The sequence below is a fragment of the Ptychodera flava genome, chromosome 20 (genome assembly GCF_041260155.1).
Source record: "Ptychodera flava strain L36383 chromosome 20, AS_Pfla_20210202, whole genome shotgun sequence".
Lineage (NCBI taxonomy): Eukaryota > Metazoa > Hemichordata > Enteropneusta > Ptychoderidae > Ptychodera > Ptychodera flava.
The window spans coordinates 7,666,269-7,689,546 of record NC_091947.1 but is presented as its reverse complement, the minus strand read 5'-3'; the positions used below and the strand labels follow the sequence as shown (position 1 = coordinate 7,689,546).

At 33.9% G+C, this 23,278-nt stretch overlaps 1 protein-coding gene across 2 annotated transcripts in view; it reads left to right on the top strand.

Annotated features, from left to right (window-relative positions):
* The window catches only part of LOC139119898 (cytoplasmic polyadenylation element-binding protein 2-like), a 48,302-nt gene that overhangs the window by 6,717 nt on the left and 18,307 nt on the right, over positions 1 to 23,278 (top strand). The window contains exons 3-4 of one of the 2 annotated variants that reach the window (XM_070683850.1): positions 9,046 to 9,105; positions 20,967 to 20,990. In XM_070683850.1, coding sequence (XP_070539951.1) covers positions 9,046 to 9,105; positions 20,967 to 20,990 — 84 coding nt within the window. The remainder of the gene's footprint in view (positions 1 to 9,045; positions 9,106 to 20,966; positions 20,991 to 23,278) is intronic. The other variant, XM_070683851.1, reaches the window with a different exon arrangement.

Genomic DNA, 23,278 nt, shown 5'->3' with positions numbered 1-23,278 from the left:
AATGTTGTATTCTGTTGTAATAGTCAATAAATTGCTTCAATTAATAACAACAACTTTCAGTGAATATGAATATACATTCATGCTATGACAAATACTATTGATGATAGTATTTCATTAAGATTTTGAAAAGGAAACCAATCCCATTAACGAGTACCATCTTCACCAATTATTCAGTTTATTTATAAGTATTTCAAAAACCTCTAATGAGAATTTATATTGAACTCACTTTGAACATCTGGGCATAGTGATCATCTCTATTTGCTGAAGTGCTGTTTCTTGTCTGAAGGTCACTGCTACTTGTGAACAGACTATACAAACTTATTGTTCAGAACACTGTTCATTCATTTTGAAGGTTACTGCATTGCAGAATACAAGCTTCCAAGATCTCTGTTTGACAAAGCTATCCCCATTGTGAGAGCAGTATAATCATTTAAACTTATTTCAGGCCCAATTATTTCACTGTTCAATTAGAGATTCTATTTTATATGTCAAAAACTATTGAAAATTCTATGCTGCTTTGAAGTACCATACTGGTATAAACATGGTCCATACATGCATTGTTCTGCAGTTACACTGTGGTATTTGCGCTGTTGTTTTGCTCCAATCATCCGCATACTTCTTGAGGTACAGCCACTATGTAGTCTCTAGAGATATAAAATGTTTTAGCAGAATAAGTTACAGCTTGTTTTGTCAAGTCATGGCAAAATTACTGCATGTATAGGAACTTCTATGGTTTGAAAGTATCTAGGTCTTCATTGTTAAGTCAATGATAGTGATGACTTAATTTCCTTCTAGTATAATAGACCTGTTCAAGGAAGTTCAGAAGATACCTTTTCTAAAATAATGGCTTTTAGTTCTGTGTTTACACGTACTGTCACTAGCTTTTGTAGACGTGCCATAATAGTTATTGACTGAAGCTTGACATGGTGATAGTATCTCACCATGTTGACCAAAACTGTCAGTCATCCTAAATTTGAGAACTGATTTGTGGAACATTGGGAAGCAAGATCAAAGGAGTTGTAACTCTGTAAGGACATATGGAAATGAATTATTTTCCTGTAGTTAGTATTACAATGGTAAGTTCCAGTGTTGTGGTAAATACCGGATAATGTTGCATAGCCTCAAGGAACTATGCAGAGGGCCTATACAAATGTGCATGTGTATGGGCTGCTCTTTCTTCTAGTACATAATACTAGTATTTGCTATGGTGGCGTCTCGTACCACTGAATTTGGAAAAAAATTGCCAAGTACATTATATTTAAAAATCTATCAAGAAAGGAAATAGAATTGAAGAAAACTTTTTGAAATTTTCATAATAGCCATTATGACTACATGTCTGTGAAAAAAGGGTCAATATTGTGACAATGATCCACACAGATCACATTCAAGATAGCGTTTGTGATGGATTACAGAAAATGCATTGCAAGGCAAAAAAAATTGATAGATTTGTGTCTCGTCCTAAGTCTCTTATATAAACAATGTAATGAAGCAGTTATTTGTTTTTATTAAGGGGAGAGGGTTTAGATCAAACTACCGACATGAAAATGACACAAACAGGAATGTTTAGACTCTGCTGTAATTCTGACATCCAACAAAGATGCCGATGATATGTCACTATTCAGAACTTTTCACAGTTCATACCATGAACGTGATCCTACAGATATGATATCAACAGTTTCTGCTGTGTGAAGCACGGTCACTCTTACTGTGTAGTATTTTTTGGGGTGTTGAACTTGGAAAAAAAAGGACTGATGCAGCTAGTCTAGGTTGACTTGCATGAGGATTTGAAAATAAGCTGTTTCCAGTTGTTAATTGTGCTTGGCAAGAAACATTTTGTGGCATGCATGGGTCAAAAATAATTTTCAAATGCCTTCTATAACTCGATAAATGAAACTCAAATAAGAATGCTGCACGAGTGCATTGCACTTATGCGGTAGTACATGTATTTCTGTGTGTGTGTGTGTGTGTGTGTGTGTGTGTGTGTTTTTTATGTCACCATTCCATGCCTACAGTGTACATTTAAGTTTAGGCAGGCAGATGTTGCAAGATGACACAGGATTTAGGGATGATGCTGATTTACAGATTAATGATAATGAATGTGGTTTTCAATATGCAAAGTGGGAAACAACCACCTGCATGGGGAGGAAAATTTTTAGCTGGCTGGCTGAAATTGTACAGTTACATGTTTACTGTATCTGCCTGATGCAAATAAATGTAGTTTCCAAGTCTAGATGACCAGGTATACATTGTGTGAGACATAATTACCAGGAAAAGTACTATTTTGCTCTGACAGGCAACTCCTCCAATTACTTAAAAGGTATGCTGTGTTTTTTTTTGCTAAATATGCCATGAACATCAGACAAAGAAGACCGATTAACCTATTGTATTTGACATGTTTTTATTGTGACCACTAGTGTTCAAAATTGCATATAAAAGGTAGGACATCATTCTGAAATTCCAAGTTCTGCTTATGATGTGACTTTAATTAAGATTGGTATTACTGTCAATGATAATATAGTATTGTATTGTCTGTGGAAACAGTATGGTGACATAATAATAATAAAAACAATAATAATTTTTAGAAAAATAGTCATAAACAGGGAAGAAGAAAACCCATTATTGACAACAAGAAAATAAATTAAATTTGACAACATTGTTATGTTACTGCCATGTTCTCTATAAAGTATTCTGAAACAGACTTTATTGGCTTTTATTTCGCCACTCAAAATTTACTGAGATATCAAAAAGGGAAAGAACTTCATTTGCAATGTCCATTTTTTAGGAAAATAAACATGGAACAACAAAAATTTGCATATTTTTTAGCAATGTCAAATATGGTGGTCAATCACCATATGGAAGCCTTGGAGAGTGTAGTTCCTGTCGCTATACATTGTTTAGTTTCACCTCTAGATCTACATGTAGCAGCTTTCCAAAAAATAGTTGCTGAGTTGCTGGTACCCTTGTTGTCACACCAGCTCAAAGACATACTTCATCTTGCATCCGGTTTCCAGGATATAGTCCTTGTGCTGAGTCTGTACTATATGTCATTCCACGTGGTGACAATTACCATGTCTACCTCTGTGTCATTAATGTTATATTCAACCACCGTCCCTCAACCAATGAAAAGAAACACATGTACAGTGTTTAGATTAATACTTGAAGGTAAAAAATTAATGTTCAATGATATACTTATGTTAGTACAATTTAGCAGATTGGGCTTTCCCTATAGTTCCTTTAGGTACTTGTGACGTTGCAGCCATGTTTACAGCTACATGTATCTCCTCAAAGCATTTTTAAGGGTGCATGGTTGTTTTCAAGATGAGAACGTGCCATGTGTTCAAACATTCCTTTGCATGGCATATCTTTGGAGATTAGCACAATTATTCATGAAAGGACTTTTTGCTGTATTAACTCATAAACATAGCAACTCCTCAAGTATGTGGCAATCCCGATGATTTATCCTATAAAGTCATCACTCGGATTTGTATCTTTCTGATAAGTTCTCTCACTTATTTCACCTTAGGGTCTATCACCTCAAAAAAGTCTTTCACTTTTGAATTAAAAATTTGTAGTAGACTAAGTCTAATAGATCATCTTTCAATCCATGTCAGTGTTACCTCATTACATGTAAAAGTGGAAGTTTTCATTCAACTGGTACAAATATGTTGCTACATTATAGTTATGGCAGTTTTGTCCAGTTTCATGATATATTTGATGTTTCAATTATCAACATGTCACTTTAAAGCTCTTATTTTGGCACTTATTTCTCTTGTCACAAGTTTTCTCTGCCCAGATGTTATTGTTCACATAGCAGATTTGCTACATGTATTTTCCACTAAATGCTATATCACAGTAAACAGTTATGTGACATGTCCAAAAAATTAATGTGTTACTTCAAGTTTAGTCCTCAACCACATCTTCGATGGTGGTATTTATACAAGTATTACTTTGCATTTTGTATTTTCAAAGCTTAATCAAAATTAAGCAGTAGTGTACGAAGGATATTAGGTCTTGATAATTAACATATTTTTTTGTTTGATGAAAATACCTTTGTAACAAGCACTGTTTCCTTGTCCATATTTTAACCACAAATATATTATAGCTTTGTCAATACCAGTGAATTTTGTGACGTCATACCCATACATTATTACTGATAATGTATTCCATTATTCAGCATTGCGGCCCCACAGCGAGCAAATTTTTTTTTGGAAAACGAAAAAAGGACTGCGCATTTAAAAGGAGGGAAAATATCGGAGAAACCATGTAATACACAAAACTATAAATCTTAATAATCGTGCACAATATTGATAATAATGTCTTACTGTACGATTTATCACATTTTTTGAGTCCTCGCGCACGCATTTGTCGTCTGTCTGGCTGGCGCTCAGCATACGCTGGTCGTACGTTTGTTTACAACATGGTTCGCTTCGTTGCCGTATAGGTGAAACAGAACTCAGTACGTTTGCAAACTCCTAGACGATACTGGGTTTGACACATGGCATATTATGCATGTCAGTGGCCATGTAAACGATGCAAGCGTGAAAGGCTACTCGAACCAGCCGTAAACGAGCCAACAACGGCAGCTTGCTGTCATCATGGATGTAAAAAACCGGAAGTGTCTACGGACATACTACGGAGCCATTCAAAGTCTCGGTCCAAGGTCAGCTACTACCAACAATCATGACGACCGTGGACTCTCCGTTGATCTAACATCTCGGCCACCTAATTCTGATGCATTGACTGTAATCGGAGACAACTTTCATTCATCGTTTTTTCTCCATGTCTGTGATTTTACCTTGCCTTGTTCTCGATATCGCGACGGTACCGAAACCCTCCAGTGTGTTTGTCAACTGTACCTTTCAGGCACCCGTTTACGTCAAGTTCTGTCGTTCGCCAAAATAAAATAGCTCTTCTCAAGAAGCCATCGAAAATTAAATTTATAGACACAATTATTATTGAAATATAAACATTTGAATAACAATGTTGAACTCTGTTGATATCGTTAGCAATGAATGCTGTACTACTAGCGATATAATAATGATCGTATTGATCAGCTGATACCATGCAGCTCGCTGATCATACTGATGTCGATGCATGAACATTCCGTTATCTCCATCTCTGGCATTTCACCGTGTCGACTTTTTGAATGGCATGATATTTAAAGGTGATGTTTCAAGTTTGATATAGACGGTAGGGATGCAGTTACTTTTCATTTCCTTCGAAAATACATCGTTTTTCAATTCAAAATGAACCCTGAAAGTGCTGGTCATTTTTTGTGCTGAACGTGCGTGTTCAGTGCAGTGCACTGTGCAGTGTGGAGTCAGGGCCGATCATGCTGGACGACGCTCACTAGCTTCAAACTCAGTTTAAATTTCCTTTTTTATTCGTTTTCTACAACTACAAATTCACTGGCATTGCCAAAACTATAAAATAATAGCAATAATGCACCCCCTCCCGGCCCATAATGGACTCAAGCAAACTTTGCACTCCATAATGTACTCGGCTTCGCCTCGTACATTATGTCGTGCAAAGTTTGCTTTCGTCCATTATGGGCCGGGAGGGGGTGCATTATTGCTTGTCCATATTTTAACCACAAATATTTACTGGTACATGTACAGTGAACCAAAACCCATTGAATAATGAAACCAACTTTCTGTTCTACTCAGAGTTGCTTCACTTCATATGAACAATTACTTCCTTACCATTGTATTGAAATTATAAATTTAGTCTTCATAGACCATAGTCCCTCTGTGGTAAGACATAGAAGTTTCAAAAAATATCCAATGACATAATTCTTCGTATGCTGATATAGTTTTCACATTTGATACACGTGTCAACAAACTTGTTGATTGACACTGTTGCTTTGATTCCTGGGTTGGTATTTTTGTCATGGTGAATGATGCAATACATTTGATTTATCATTCGAACTTGTGCTCCTAGGCAACAGATTGATTATTCACAATTTGCCCAAACAAATCACCATTGACAAGGTTTAGTCCTGTTTCTATGACAACACAAAATGACAGCATAATACCATTGCTTTAGACTAATTTAGTTTGTACAATATCTTTACATAATAAAATAACATCAAAAGTCTATCTTTTCCTGTACATGACATTGACATGTCACCAATTGATAGTATGGTACAATAGTGAAGGTTGTTCATGTGTGTAGATGGTTTAGTTTTCCAATGCCATATTAATTTTAATATACTTCCAACTTGAAAGTAATTATTTTAATAGTTTGTAATTAGTGTCTCTAAAATATTGAAGGTATCTTTTATGGGTTTAGCATATTTCAAATTTTGAAAATCAGCGCATATTCAAAAATGGCAATCTTTAAAGAAGACACCAGTCTATACACATATAGTTCTTGCTTTTCATTGCACTTGGTAGATGTATTTGTGGGTGTTGAGTTTTAATTTTTCATTTGTTCACTTCCGTATTTACAAACATTTGTTTTAAAATTTTTCTTGTCCAACACTGTTAGGCATCAATAATACATTCACGGACTATTCAATAGATCTAAACAATTATGACATTTTCAAGCTTTCAATATAAATGTCGCATGAAGTATCATTATAAATAGATAATCTGAATTAATTACAAAATACAATCTGATGCAATATGTTGGAAATACCAGAATAAATACCAGAAATACTTGGCACTCCTGGTTGTAAAAAAAACATTCAAGTATCTTTGGTTCCTTGAAATTTCATTTATTTTCATGATCATAAAACATATCTCAAGAAAAATAATTTTAATGTTTCAAAAGTCATACGTGGTGTAAATAGAATGTGAGGATGATTGTTTATCTCATGTGAAAGTAAGTTATATATTTCCAAGTAGCAATGTTGGCACAGTTCCAAGTAGATGTAATTAGACTGATTATTTTTTAATTGTTGTGTTAGCTGGTATTATGGAAAATGTTTTGAACAATTGCTTCAGTACTGCTTTGCTTGGAAACCAGTTCTATCTTAGTATGGGTCAGAGGTGAAGGTGCCATGCATAATTATGTTCAAACAGCATATGGCTCTATAGATGTATTTGCATGTATTTTACTGATATCAATGCGGTATTTTGAATAATTTCCTTCAATCTCATGTTGCAAGTCATGAACATAAATTCCTGTGTTATTTCATGTAAATACGCTGTATTGCCTGTGTGAAAAAGCTACATGTATCACACAATTTTTGTACTTCTGTAATTTTAAAGGCGTTAGATTGTATTGTTCTAAAATAAACCTGTGCCTAGTATGGTATGTAAGTGTAGTTTGAAATTAGACATTCAGATATAAATTGTAGACCAATCGTAAATTGAATTGCCTTTGTGATGAATGCCTAGCAACTGCTGATGAGAAAATGGATGCAATACTACCATGACGTTATTGCATTTAAATTTAAGTGCTAAACTGTAAAGCATTTAATGCATTCATTAACATTATGGTGAAAACCAGGACAAAATGTATTGTGGTCCTTCACTTTATCTGGTCTACACTTTCATGTCTGTCAATTACAGACCACCTTTCATTAAGTTCATGAAGATCTATATGGTAGACAGTAGTCAGCCTGGGTATTTAAACATAAATGTTAAACCAGCATACTTGTAGACAAGTAAATGTTGTGGACATTTTTCCATAGTTGCCTTCTCTGTTTGTATTCTAATAGGTAACTGGCCTGATTTTAAAGTTTCATATTTTGATTGTTAGATTTTGTATAAAATATTCATTGGTGGTAAGGAATTTTCTTTGAGCAGTGACATTGTCCCATATTGCAGCTGTACTTTGTATAACTCATTATCACCAAAAATTAACATGAAACGGCATGTACAGGTAATGGATTAAACCAAAATGGAGGCGGGGGAGGTGTTTTTTTACCTGGGGCATTATGTGGTTCAATCAATGTAATTTGAGCTGATAATTGTGTCATAGAACACCTTTCAAAATCACAGTGTGTAAAAACTGGTAGGCCAACTTGATCTTTAAGTTTAAGCATTAATTTATATTTTATTGTATAGGGATAGTATTACATGTACATTTATTCAAGGCCAAAATTCATGTTTATAGGTACCTACCAACCACCCCACCTTGATTGGCAATGTTCACAGTTAATTTTACAGACTTGAATTTTGCTTCTTTTACCGCACCTGCATTTAAATTGTTATATTCACATTTCATTCAACATGCTACGATTTCAATACCCATTCCTGAATTTGATTTCATCATCCTTACTCTTGATAGAACATCTTCCATTCTTATAAATGTTTATCATATTCTTGTGTCACAGTACTAGTCAAAAGAGGAAGATTTAACAAACTGCAAGTTTGTTGAACCAAATGTGGGAATGATCTACAAACATGTGGCCTTGAATATTGTACATGTACTTGCAATGCACTGTGTAGTACAGATGTTGTACATGGGGGAGGGGTATACATGGTCGGTACTTGTACTTGCTATGCATTGTATACAGTGTACAGGTACCTGTGCTTTGCAAAGGTCATTTAAGTTTGTCCACAGCCAACACCATACCCATAGTAAATCCTTAGTTAGCTGAATTTGACATAATACAGTCTTTACATTTTATGTAGAATGACACATGTCATCATTTGCAGTTCTGTTTGTGATATTTCCTTCTTCTATGCCATTTGTAATTGCACCATTCGGTCCTCAGATGTACACCTTTCATGCAAATACAAAATGTATAAGATAGACTTGCACACACTTCTGAAGAGGATAACCAATATTTTAACTACATTATCTTTCTTGAGTCTTGTGAATTTCATGCTGTTTTTGCACAAGTATAACTTATTTTAAGAGCAGCTGCACTGTTTAAACAACACCTACATGTAGCCCAACTTTTGCTTTCTACAAGTTTCAAACTGTTAGTCTATGTTCATAGCTCCATGCTATTTAGGATATCGAAATTGTGGTTTGTGTATTTGTTGTAGCTAGTTGTATCATAAATTAATTCCAAATCCAATGCTTATGAACTGTGAATATTGTTTGCTGTATGTTAATGAATAATTGATGGACATGTTTATCTTGCAGTTTCACTGGTCCCTTCCCAATGGCAACTATTAATGGAATCATCGAGAATAAAGCCCCAAAGTAGGTTTTGAAATCAACAAATATTTCTGTTCCTATCGTTCATCTCAACTTTAATAATTCTTTTTATTATCAAAAAAATTCACTTTCTATGTCACTCTTAAATGAATCCTCATATTCCATGTACATTTTCTCATCATTGAAAGATAATAATAGTGTCCATAAATGATCACATAGGTGTCCTTCCAACTATTTGTTGTTAATAATTTGTTTTTATGTATCTTATTATGAATCTATACTTGTGTTGGACCATGTCATCATGTGCATTCTGGAGTTCAAGGAGAAAACCTTGCTTTAACTGCTATAGATCCATTTTTATTTGAATTTGAATCAGTATGAACTTAATCAGCACCAACAATGTAGTGCTAAATTCACACCATTCCATTTACTATAATTGATTCACAGCTAAAATTGACATTTTCTCAAAGTAAAATTTTGTAAAAAGAAAGAAATCCTTCGCATCATTTGAAAAATATACATGCATCACACACAAAATACATTTGAAGCATTTCATAAGGTAATATTTGTAATTTGAAATGTCTTATCAGCAGTTTGTTAATATTTCATCTAAATAATATCTGTTGTTTGTTATTTTCACAAACGTTCTTTCTTTTACCATCAAAATTCAGTGAATATTGTTGTTATTCAAAAAGTTTGTAGTGTCACTAACCCTATCATCAATGACATTACAATTGTATCTGTTGTAAATATATGATGAAATGCCCGTAGAGCTTTGTGGTGATGATAAATGCTTGTAATATTTTTGTGTAGCCTATGCTATAGTTTAAAATGTCAAAAGTCATGCATTAGTCTCATGCAAATGAAAATATGAATTTTTTTTACCGCACGTGGTCTCCAAAGAGAGTTCAAACATGATATCAGCCATTTCTTGTTCATCATCATTGACAACATGACAAACCATTTTTCATGCAGACTACTTTGCATGCATACCTATTTTGAAATGATATTTTTTGGTGACTGTAATTGCTTTAAGAGATAAAATTTGGCCACCTATTTTCTGTCGAAATTTCTTATTTTTATCACATTGACATATTTATTTTGTGGGTGTATTTTTTGTTGGAGGTATTGACGCTGTGCTTTGACTTTGAGGACAATATTATAGGATAACCATATAACAAATGAGATTTTGTATGTTTCAAATGATGCTTAGATTATACAAATAACAAAAAAGTATAGGGTATTTCAAAAATAATTCAAGGTAATTTTTTATAATAGCATGTATATGTAGGAAGTGAACCATATTTTTTCTTCAAACAAAGAGAATTCGGCATTAGTTTAACTTAAACATATCAGAAAAGGCAACTGTTTGTTGTACTCTTGATTATCTAGGGTATTAAATCCTAAAAAATTAGGTCATCAATAACACTTAAGGCCCAAAGCTAAGCATGTACACGTACTTCACTAGACTGACCTATGTTTCAATGCATGGGAAGGGGCAGATGTTCAGGATGTGCATAAATTTAGAAGCATATCATGTGTTTCCTGTATTGTGGTTTGCAGTGTTTGTTCTGCTATTTTAGGCTTTGTGGTGCGATGGCCAGATAGTTCTGTTCTCTGAGATGTAAAGCAAGCTAATGATAAGGATGCGTATATCACAAGAACTTTGTTCCAGGCTGTTTTCCTGGTTTTTTCCCAAAATTATAAGAGGTGGCAAGGATATTTTATAGTTTACAGAAGCAACCATGTTAATTTAGTAAAGCTATTTATATATTGATCATAGATGCCTTTCATTTGGGTTGACCTCTTCTCACACATGTACAGTAAAATGTATGTTTGATTTCCACAAGACTATTGTTCAAACTCAAAAACATCCTTTCCCAGGCAAGTATAGCCAAGTATGATTTGAAAAAGAAAGGGAAGACTTTATTTTGTGTAATATTATGCAAAATTTCTTTGTTGCGTTGGGATTGTGGAGATTGCTCTATGGTTAAATGCAAGGTTGTAGGTCATCTCAAGTTGTGTACAGAGAGTTTAGTATGTAACTGTTTGTCATGGCAGCATACAGGGAATTATTAAGGCCAAAAAATACACAGAATCAAGCAATTAATTGCTTGTTATCAAATCACTCAGTCTTTGTTCAAAGCGAGATCCTTACATATGTGTACATCAATAATCAAAATCAATAATCAAAACGCATATATCAATGACCACAAATCTGTAATGATTTTCACTCAGCCATCGAGCAGGTAACTGTAGAATTTCGCTCAACCGGCCAAAAATTTACCTGCTATGAGCAGATGGTTAGTTTCTGTCCTGCAAGCACATGCATGTATTTGGCTTAGCTTAGACCATAACAGACAACATCTCTATTGAAGGGCAAACAGATTTCATACAATATTTCTATCAATAGTGATCCAGATGGACTTGCACATGCATTTTGTAAAATTGTATTTTCTACAAAGACCATAAACACAAACATACTGAAAGGAGAATGTTGCAGGTTAGTTCGTTCTTTGTTACCTGTCCTGTCGACTCCATTTTATAGACTCTGTATGATGGCTAGCAACAAACAGTAACTCATAAACTTTGAAGGTCAAGGTATGTATTTAGGATGTATTCACTTTTAAAGATATTTTCATAATTTAAATTGTTAACTCTTAAATTTTTTGAGAAAAACATATTTGTGTAGCAAATTGGATACACAATATGGTTGGCAAAGAACGAACACTCAAAATCACTTTTTTGCAAAGGTTCTTTCAACTTTTATTCAATTTGTTAACCCAAGATTAAAATGGTTTTTTGGTTCACCTTGTAGCATGACAAGCAGTCGTAAGTTTGATGAGAAAGAAGTGTTATTGTATGAAAATCAACTGATTTCCAGCTTTTTTCTCCTCCTGTCTTCAACTTGTAAAGAAATTTAACTCCACTCTGGCTAGCTCACATTTTGTGAAATATTTACATTATGTTGTTTAAATACTATATAACAAAACGACAATTTCGTTTTGCAATAAGTGCTTACATTTTGAATGAGAGTCGTTTCAATTTTGCTTATCATGATTTTGAACACTTTTTGAATGTCAAAATGCAAACAAAATCATTGTTCATTTTCTACATACACTCTAGTTTCAAATGAGATATTCAATTTCACAATGTAGTACCAAGTTTTTGACTTAATTTTTTTAATAATACCAATATTTAGGGTTTTTTTACCCCAAATATGCACCCCCACATCCGTCAAGTAAACTAACTATTCCTACTATTCTAAACTTTAGATTCTCTGCTTTCTTAAATATTCAGTACGAGGGGCTTTTCATGTCATCTTTGATAAGAAGTATCGCCTTGAAAAATGTGTGTTTGTTAAGTGCAGTACTACCCTACAACATTAATTTCTTCTACCAGCTCATGAGTTGAAACATTCTGTTTTCAATAACGTTGACATGATTACATCAAACCACTATAGGATCCTATTTAAACATCAAGCTGTAGCATGCAAACAATGGGGCAAACGAAAAATATTGCACACAATGATAAACAATTTCACAATTTTTCACAACAGTTGATACAGTCAACTTGTAACAAGACAATTATTGACTTTCAGGGTCATCTAAATAATTTCATTTTAGACTGAAGAAAGTTATGATTCTGACTAGTACAATACCTGGAATGAAGTGAATTTATGAAGGTGTACATGTACATATTTAAAGACTGATGTGTGCAGGCATATAAAAGAATCACTTTAAATTCAGTATTTAATTATGCTTATGAAAATTTGAATGTTTGAAGCTATTCATCATTATTGAAAGTGATACATTTGTGTCTGAATTAACTAAAAGACAATCCAGTCTCTGAACTTGGAATTGTCTGCACTTTTACATTTTACATATTCTGTGATAACTTGTACCGTACATGTACCATGTCATTCCATTAGATTCTTCCAATTGCTGCTTTTAATAATGCTGGTTTCTTTGGCGTTTTTACGACTTACTTCTCGCCACCCTTACTTTTGCCAACTCGGCCACAAGCTACCTCATCAGCCACACACGTACATACACTGTATGGATACTTTCCTGCACTACCATGATCATGCGCAGTTGCTAATCAACTCTATGAGTAAAGTGCCAATATTGTTTCTTTCTGTAGTCCAGAATGATTATAGTGTGTGACATTTACTGGGTAGTTTCATTTGCCTGCTAGTTTTGGTTATTTGAAATTCACAGAACATTTGTAGATTTTAATCGAAAAAAGCAAAGGAACTATTTTAGTTATCATGGATCAAATCTCTGCTTAGTGTGCATGTCTTAAATGGAATCTGCTTTAAATTCATTGTGTGTAACCACAGCTAGAACTCCTTTTCTGCAGGAGTGATATTCAATTTAAAAAGTTCACCTTTTAACAGGAATGTTATTTTTACATGCCAGGGTATCTACAGAATTCACCATATAACACATTGCCTTCAATTGGTTCTGTGGAAATGCACTGCCTGCCCTTTTTAGGCAAATCATTGATGTAGCCATTAATTTCACTTCCATTCTGGATGACAAAAATTTTTAAAAACTACAAAAAATACAAGCAAAATTATCAGGGAAATGATTTTAGCATGGCATTCAGTTGTTGCAAATGTTGATGACGTCAATGGAAAAGTGGCACACTTGCTCATAGGTGACTAGCATTCTAAGTACCTAGCTGATGCATATGCATGTGATCGCAAGATACTGTTACATACCTCTGCTTAAGTATGCTGAACACGTATCTTTCCTTGTTAAACAGAAAGCTACATGATGTGAATACCAACTCCTTCATTCTGTTTCTAGGCATGCATTTCACACAGTATCTTTTCAGTTGGTCAGGGAAACAAAGCATTAGCATAACCACAAACAATCTTTTTGAAATCTCCTTTTTGTTTGCTTCCTCATATGTACATATATATCCATACATGTATAATAGGAATGGAAATGATACAAGCGTGTGTTCTTAGTATCTTGAAACTGTTCAAAGTTTTTACTTCCAGATTGAAATTGTGGGAGGGTTTTCATAGGTAATGCTGAGTTTTTTAGAGTTCACTGTCTAGCTTACATGTTGACATGTTAAATTTAGTTTCGTGCAAATGTGTTCAATATTGTCCCATAGGATATAGAATAAATACGATCAAAGTTCAAGACCAATCATACATTTATAGAAATAAAATCATAGTACAAAGCCATACATGCACATTAAAAAAAGAATGAATCCAAGATTATTTTCTTTTGATTCATTATCAACAATGCATATTTAGTCATGTAAAGTTTTTTCTGAATTTACCTTTTCATGGTGTTTTCAGGCTTCACAGTTCAAATTCAAAATATTGCTTTCAGGTTGGTTATTGTACAGGTTTTCTCTGAATGTCAAAGCTGAATGACAAAGCTGGTAGTTTCAAATTTGCAGCTGTATGTGTAGCACCAATTAACTTGTTTAAAAACATTTTCTCTATGCCTACAAGAACTAAAACATGCAAAATATGCGATGTTCAGTTTGTGTTTTCCATAAATCATGATGTTGTGAAAATTATGATTTTAATATTTAATCTTCATTTTGTCAATCAAAATTTTTTTCATGGATCAACAAAATCTTGAAGTAGAATGCAATTTATTCATTAAACAGTAAACCAAAATGTCCCTTATCATCGTTATTCACAATTTGTATAGTTGAGCGCACCTTAAATTTAAACTCAAGCTTCAATTCGCTGGATGGGATGAGCAGGTCTCCATGTATTTGGACAAGGTTTGTGTTGACCTGCAAGTATACACAATGTTCAGGAAAGCTTTAACTGAATAACCACACAGTGAATACATTTATGTGATGTACACATGTACTCTCCTTCAGATTCATGTGCATGTTCTGTTTTCCTGCCAATGCTAATTCTGCCTACTAATTAAATATTGGCATTGCTGTGCCTCAAAAAGTAGAAAACTGACCTATTGATGATGCATTTGATCTATTTTGTGTGTGTGTTTAGTCTGTTGCCATGTTAGCTTACTTCATGTAAACAGAAAGTCCTTTAGCTTCAAGGGATTTAAATGTGAAGAACTTGCAAATGCAATACTGTAGTCTTATAGTTTGGTTGTCCCAATTTGAGCATCTCTAATGTTTTTTGTAGATATCTTAGAAGAACGTCATCTCAGTGTTGGATGCCTTTCACTGTTGTGTTATTGTACTTAGGCTTGTGCTCAGGTGCAATAAACCATGTTTTCTTAATTATTCATTATTGCCAATATGACTTATTTATACAGCAAATTGCTTTCAGTTACCTATTCATCAAAATAAATAAAACTGTCCTTTACTGGAAGGCCAAATTTTTCTTGTTTTTATTGGAACTGCTTAAATTAGTGACTGTTAGCTATTTGCAAACAAGAGTGAAATTTATGGTGATGAAGATTTTTTTGTCACAAAGGATTTCTCATTCAGTGGCACATGAAAGGGATATGCATCAGTAAAGAGATAGTCACATTGGGATATTACTGGCAAATATTAGGGATATACACAACTGGCGAGTATTACTGTAGTGTAGTAAGCAGCCTAGTAAGATTTTGCTTTAAAAATGAGTAGAATCAGATAAAAAAATGTGCTAAATTTATGAGAGCTATGGAAAGCATTGATGTAAATTATTTAATTTTGCTTCAGTGGTCTTAGTGGGCAGCTGCATGAGGAATTTCTCTCTTCTTATCCCTGACAAACAGATTGTCATTCATCCAAGGTGAAGTGTCCTCCAGGGGCCCATTAGTAAATTTGTGGTTTTGTGTAGGATGTGTTTTGGAGTTTTTTCACTTTCTTATTACCTTGAAAAGATGTTGCTCAAAAATTGTAGCAGGCCAGATGCTTAATTTTTTTTATAATCCATTACGAAACAATGAGCAATCACTTGGAACTGCGTGTAGGAGTAGTACACCGTAGTCACCTATAATACAACTATATACTGTATCTTGAATTTCATCTTTGATGGAATGTGTGCAAGTCCATTAGCTTGACTATATCTGTAATGTCAGAGATAGTTTGTACCTTGAAAGTCTGTTCATTTCTCCTAATGGCACTTTTTAGATATGCATCCAGTCAGATTTATCAGATTTCAGAGTTGTCACAGATGTGACAGTTTCATGAAGGATATTTCCAAAGATTTTGAAAAGGCTGGCCACAAGAGATTCATTATGAAGTCAAATCTGCCAACTGAGACATCAAAGCTCAAAAAAACTGCCAATCTCATCCCCAAACAGCTGATCATGGAATAATACTCCCACAATAATTTTCCAAGGATGCAATTTTTCAACTCTGTGAATACTCTGTTAGTTGTATGAAATGGTAATAGACCTAGAATTTTCAGGGAAATTGAAATAACATGTGACGCTTCAGACCAGCTCAAACTTTTCAAATCTGTCTCTATATAAATCACTTGCCTGCGCCAGCCTGTCATTAAAACATGCATTATAATTTAATTAAACTATATAGCCGAAATTTTGCAGGAAGTTCCCATTGAAATGTATTCTTCACTGTTGCCATGGAGCTGTATTAAATTATAATATCTGAAATTGCATCAGAGGGAGTGAGGTCAGGGATTAAGTGCTTCAAAATTGCAACATAATAGCACAAAGAATGGCATATATTTTTCTTTAAAGTGTTGTTTCTAATTTAGTAAATTTTAGTACACACCTCTGTGAACATTATTTTGTATGTGTAGGAATTTAGTATGTAATGTTATTTTCATCAGCTGTTTAACTTTTGAGTGGGATGCTTAATGGATGTCTTGAGAGAAAAGCAACAATTATTGACGTCATAGCCATGGCAACTCATAGAAAGCTTATCAGCATGCATGACAAATCTTTCCTGTACTCAGATCTTAAAGCAATTTTGCTCTGGTTCAGGAAATAGAATCTATAGAAGCCTCAACATGTATGGTAATTCCAATTCGGAATAGTGGTTCCACAACCAGAGAGAATGAGAGAGAAAGAACAGTGGAAATCCTGACCTGAAAGCTTTCCCAAGGGAAAAATTGAAATCTGTGATGTCCATAATAGAATGCACAAAAAAGGCAACATTATGCAACATCATATTAATAGGTATATTGAACCCTGTGAAAACCTCACAGGCGCTAAATATACAAGTAATCAAAGCAAACATAGACTGCACTATGTTGTTATGAGAAATTGTTGAGCCACTCAATATCATGGGGTAGAATATATGCATGGTACCGTACTGTACATATTGTTGTTGACTCCATCGGGTGCATTGTACATGCATATGTACATACCCATACTTATATATGGCTGTTAAACTTAGAAGAAATAATTTATTTGGAAAACTGTTTTAAATACATACAAGGCAGAAAACCAAATTAGCACTCTAGTCTCTTGTGTGGTTTATGCGAAATGTCAGTTTATTGTTGTACAGTAACAGAAATATGAAATCGAAAACCCTATATTGTATGCAATACTTCTGAATTGAAGCCTATCAAATGAACTCTGTTCATAACAGGCTATTGCATTGTCATGATATTTTTTGTAATTTGAGTTGTTTTGCGGCAAGGGCTCATGTGTATATGAATGGCCTGACAAACAATGTTCCCTGCAGGTAACACAATTGCAAATCCAATTATCCAATTCAAAAGAAGGTGGACATTAAATTGAACCAAAGGTGACCTCCTGCAGAAGCTGATTTTGTCATCATTTTTCCCTAATAGTAGGAAATTAACTTTTTTCAAATAGAATCACTCCTTGTAAGATTCTTCTCCTTGGCTAGTTTTTCTTAAGGAAAGAAAAAAAATGCAGTATTTACGATATGAATGTTGTCAGTCTTAGTAAACATATGCAATATGTACACCCAACTCAGAACATGCATTGATGAAGGGGTCATATAATGTCCTCATCACTCAATTCAGCAAAATCACTTCATATTTATTAGTACAGTCATATCACATAAAAAACTGGCAATACTCATTACATTCCTTCAATCCATTTATCTCACTCACTTTTATTTCGCAAGAGAATTTTGTGCTTCCATCACGGCCAGGTCAGTAATGTGAAAAAATGATGAGGTAAAAACACCTATCATCTGTGTAGGGGTTAAAATATCCATCTCTATGCAAGGGCTGAATATTTATTGACAATAAAAATAAATCAGTTTTGTCCATTAATTTATATGATATTTTTAAATAGCCTACCGGTATTCATATATTAATATCTGGGTAAAAAAGTCAGGCTGTAAACTTCATATTCTCAGCAATCAAATTGATTTATTTATGTCATGGGACTCCAAATAATATATTTGCATCTGGTGTCACACTAATTCTTTTCTTGAATCGTAAATTCTAATAAACATTTTCTTTGAAACAACATCATCAAGGAGTGCAAAAGATCATAGGTCCCAATGTTAAAATCAGAATTTCATGTGAGTCTCTCAGTCCTGAGCCAAACCAATCTCAGAATAAAGCATAAAATGTGGGCAATAACTAGATATATAAAATATTTGTTAAAATTGTCATAGATTATTGAACATCATCACATATTTTAAAGAGAATATGAAACCTTCACTTTCTCAAATTGTTGTGTGAAACCAGACTGTACTAATATACCCTACTGCAGTGCAATTTTAAAGTTTTGTACATGTCCAAGACTGCTAAAATTTCTTACCAAAAATCGATAAGTATACTTAAAAGTATTTACATTGGAGATTGTGATGTATTCCAGAGAAATTAATGAGGACTAAAAATAGCAAATTTCAGTAGAATGTTTCCACAAATCAATAGGACAGATAAACAGATGTATTAGTTGATGCATTTGGAAAAAAAATGGAAAATGTTCATTTGAACATAAACCATGCTCAGAATACTGTCTATTGCAATGAAAACAGTGAGATGAGATAAAATTTATAATGAGAGTGCATTACAAGTTTCAGTGAAAATACAATGTAAGTCCATTTATCTGTTCTGTGTTTTGTTGAATGCATCTCACAAGTTTGATTGTATGCCAAAATTCAGTGCTGCATTTAGCTTTGCAATATTCACCTCACATTTAGAACTGGAAATGAAAATTGAGTTTTATTCCCTTCCAGATGATGCCTTGTCCTTGTATCTTTGATCTCCATTCCACGATTTCCATACAAATTCCTTGTCATTAAATCTAAAGTAGCCTTTCCATGTATGAGAGGCACACTGTATTTGTTGAAAGCATGAAATAGCATGGGCATCTGCCACCCATGTTCCTTTAGCTTTCGGCCCAAGTGAAAAATGTCAAATTACAAACCCTCAAGGGAAAATTTCACCTGTTGTGATAATTAGAAGAAGTAATACTTATGATCGGCAGAAGTTATTTTGACCTAACTGCTCTGCTGTGAAAATTGCAATGGAAATAATGTAATGTATCATGATATCAATTTTTCAACAATTTCATTTGGAAGTGACGAAGGAGTTCAGCACCAGCACAAAGGATTATGATTGGCATGCATCACTTTTTATAAAAAGTAGCTCCTTATACAAGTAAACTCTTGTTTGTACACAAGTTCTTCTGATTGATACAAAAAAGAGCAGGTCTATGTGAAAAATGACAGAAATTTCCACTGTCTACACAGATCACCTGAATTTCAGAAGTTGCATTACATGTACAGTTTCATATAATGATTCAAAGCCTTTGTCAGGACAGCTGAAGTGACCCAGGCGTATGGACCTTTGTAAATGACTTCAACAAATGCATTTTAATCAACATACATGTACTCTGTTTGAAACCAAAGATGTAAAATGATATTCAAAGTAAACAGAACCCTGCTAAGTTATTATTAATCGAGATAATTGTAGCCATGCTGTGATTATTAACTCAGTCATCTCAAGTCTTGTATTTCAATTTATTGCTAATGAAGAGCCATTTGATATGAATCATGCCAGAGCTATTGTTTTCAGTGTCCACTGTTAATTACGGAGGCTGTGTACTGATAATGATATTTTGGGGCTGTCATGACTTTGAAACCATGTAAATTGCTTCCCATACTTGCATAGGAGATTTATCATGCAGAGATTATTTCCACAAAATTGTAAATTTCTGTAGCCATTGTATAAGCATAGACAGTAGGAGTCTTGCTTCTACTGTCTATGGGATAAGGTGCTCAATAATTCGTACACACCAGAATTCAAATTTCCATGTTTAAACTTATTGTCAGCTTTTTCCTTAAACATAATTTTCAGAGTGGCAAAAAAGAATACATATTGTGCCAGGTTTACACCTAAAATATTGCAAAAAATATGTTTAAATTTTAGATAATATTAAGTTAATCTCAAATACCTATATATATACACTAATTCAAGGCACTGTCAATTGTGTGAAATATTCTGTTGTGTGAGTTTAACATCATTGATTTTCCCAGCCTATCGCAACTGCAAAGTACTAGTAAGCCACACAACCCAAGTAGATTAAACTTGCTGCTGCGCAAATAAGAATTTGATTTGTTCTAAGGCTAATGCTTCAATTATACAAAGCACCTTTCTTAATTTTAATGCAGTCCTTCTGAATCAAATTAACCGATACATGTAATCAGCAATCATCAATCCTTTAGCCTTGCAAGAAGATTTCAGGAAATTCCATTGAATACAGCAATCAGACTGGTTGATAATGCAAGTGAATTTTGTCAATAATTGATATGGTCAGCATTCACTGTGATTGACAGTCTTGAAAAACTTCTTTAATATACTCACTGAAGCATTGCAAGTTTGTTATATGAATAATTCAAGTTGTAATTTTTCCCATTACAGATCTGAAAGATTCCATGATTGGAATAGCGGGGTGGATTTCTATCCATCCATTCTAACTAAGACTTAGTTCATGATCTGTGATTAGATCTACCCAATCCTTCATAAATACTGATTACATTTCTCTCTCTTCTAATGCATGCAGCAAGGACATATGGACGCAGAAGAGGTATTTGGTTTTCTCTGTTTTCTTTATATATATCATGTGTTAATGTGCGTTGCAGTGCTTTTCAAATGTGTTGTATGAAGTGCATTTTTCATTTGTTTCATAAGGGTAAAAGTGTAGTTGTATCTCAGTTGGCACACAAAGTTTTTAGAACATATGCCAATAATTCTAAAACATGTTTTTTACAAGGAAAGTACAAATGATGATATCACTACAATAATGAAAGTGATTGTGCATCATTGCTTTATGCTGGTAGAAAACTCTATGGATTCTTACTCTGTCACAGATTTCACATGAAATTCACAGTTAGTCTTTTTTATTTTGTTTTTTTTTGCCTTTTGTTTTGCTTCCAGAAAAACTTTGGCATATACTTACACATACCAACTTTCCATTCTGCAAAGTTAAATTGGTGTACCATGAAGTAAATCATTCCATAATGGAGGGAATATTGCAGTGGATATTTTGCAGGCTTTAATAGAGTCGAGTATGAATAATCACTTATTCAATGATCATACACTGTGGTTTGCAATGTGGCAAAACATTGGGTCAACCAAAGCCAAAAGTAAATAAGTTTATTGACAGATTTACTTCATTCAAGATTTGTAGACAGGAAGCAAGGAAACTAATGTGAATAATGTGATAGGTGAGAGTGTCAGTGGTTAGATAGCTATCTTGGGTCAAGGTTGTTATTGTTTATTCATTAAAGTGGCTATTGACAAGATTACAGTATCATAACAAAATAAACAAAGAACCCTAGGGAAAACAAACATTTATAAGTAACTTACAATTTAGTAACACATTGAACTACAATGCTGTAAAGGACATGACCCAATCACAAGGTTATGTCAATCATTCAATTATCCCCTGGAACACCCTGATGTTGTAATTTCATGCTTCATTGGTTTTCTGTTGGTTAGGTTAGACTTTTCACAGTAGAGATAGCAGCAGATAAGCCTCCCACCAACAATTGCATTACAGAAGAAAGTGGCTTTTGATAGTGTAACAGTAAATTGCCTGCGTAGGAGAGGGTAAAAGCAATTGACAGTTGGCTTGGTAGAATAGTATTAGGTTTGTATTAAGGGCTTCTGTGAAAAGTCAAGGTGTATGCATATTTTACCTTTTAAAACCATCAAATGTACTTAATCAAGTGAAGTGTTTGGGATGTCAAAGTACATTTTGGTTACTGAATGTAAATAAAACTTTGCCCTTTGTGATAGCCTTTCCTCTACCACTTAACAGTGAAATCAGTATGTTTAAAATGAAGGGTTGAAAATCGTGAAAAGTAGAATACATGTATACAGAGATTTTTGGTTTGCAAAAAATGTAAATATGAATATACTGGAGTGTAGTACTCCGTTGATGAGTCCTGGAAATGACCATTTAATCGTACATCTATATTGGACAAATGAGAAGTTCAAAGAGTGAACCTTTTTCAGTTAAGAAATCGCTGAAATCCTGAATATGCGTTCACCCACGTTTGGGTATTTCAATGTTCTGTGGCCATTTGAGCATAGGTTAGCTTCAGTTCTTTTGTAAAATTGGTGAAGAATATAGTTTTAAATGATGGTGGAAAATTTTCATTTGCACAGGATTCTAGCCGCAATTTTATGAAGTTGAAAGGGTTTTGATCATGTTCACCACGCGTGTACATGTTCTTGCAAGGGGCTTTCAATCAAATTGCCTTAAAATAACTTTTCAATATCATCGCCTCAGTTTGAGGTTAACAATATTATGTAATCAAGTTGAAAATTATGAAAATTGAAGTGATTGTGTAATCAGTGTATAGGGACAGGAATTTCAGAGGTTTCTTATGCCTGTAGATACTGGAGATGCATTTTGAGGGATTAGCAAACACTACTACTCTGAAAAAGTGTTTGACCTTGTGGGACTTGTTTGAACCATTAGCGGACTGTATACTATTCAGCAGCTATTAGCAATCATGAATCCCAAATCTGTAAAGAGACAGAAAGAGAATTCATAGCTTTGATGCATCTAGGGACTGTTTCTGTGATTGGGATTTTACTGATAGAAATTGCAAGGATTCTGATAGAATTGGGCATAGGCACAGCCTTCTTAGATCTGAAATTAAAATGGCTTTTTCAGTTTCCATTAACATCAAAAGGTCAATCAGATTGTGTTAGTGGTAATCCCCTTTATAGATGGTCATATTAAAGCCACATATAAGTAACCCTTTTAACAATCCATGATATCCAAATGAAACCTCAATAGATAACTGCTGCAACTGAAGAAGTCGACACAACAGTTAGCAATGTGAAACAAATCAAAATCTG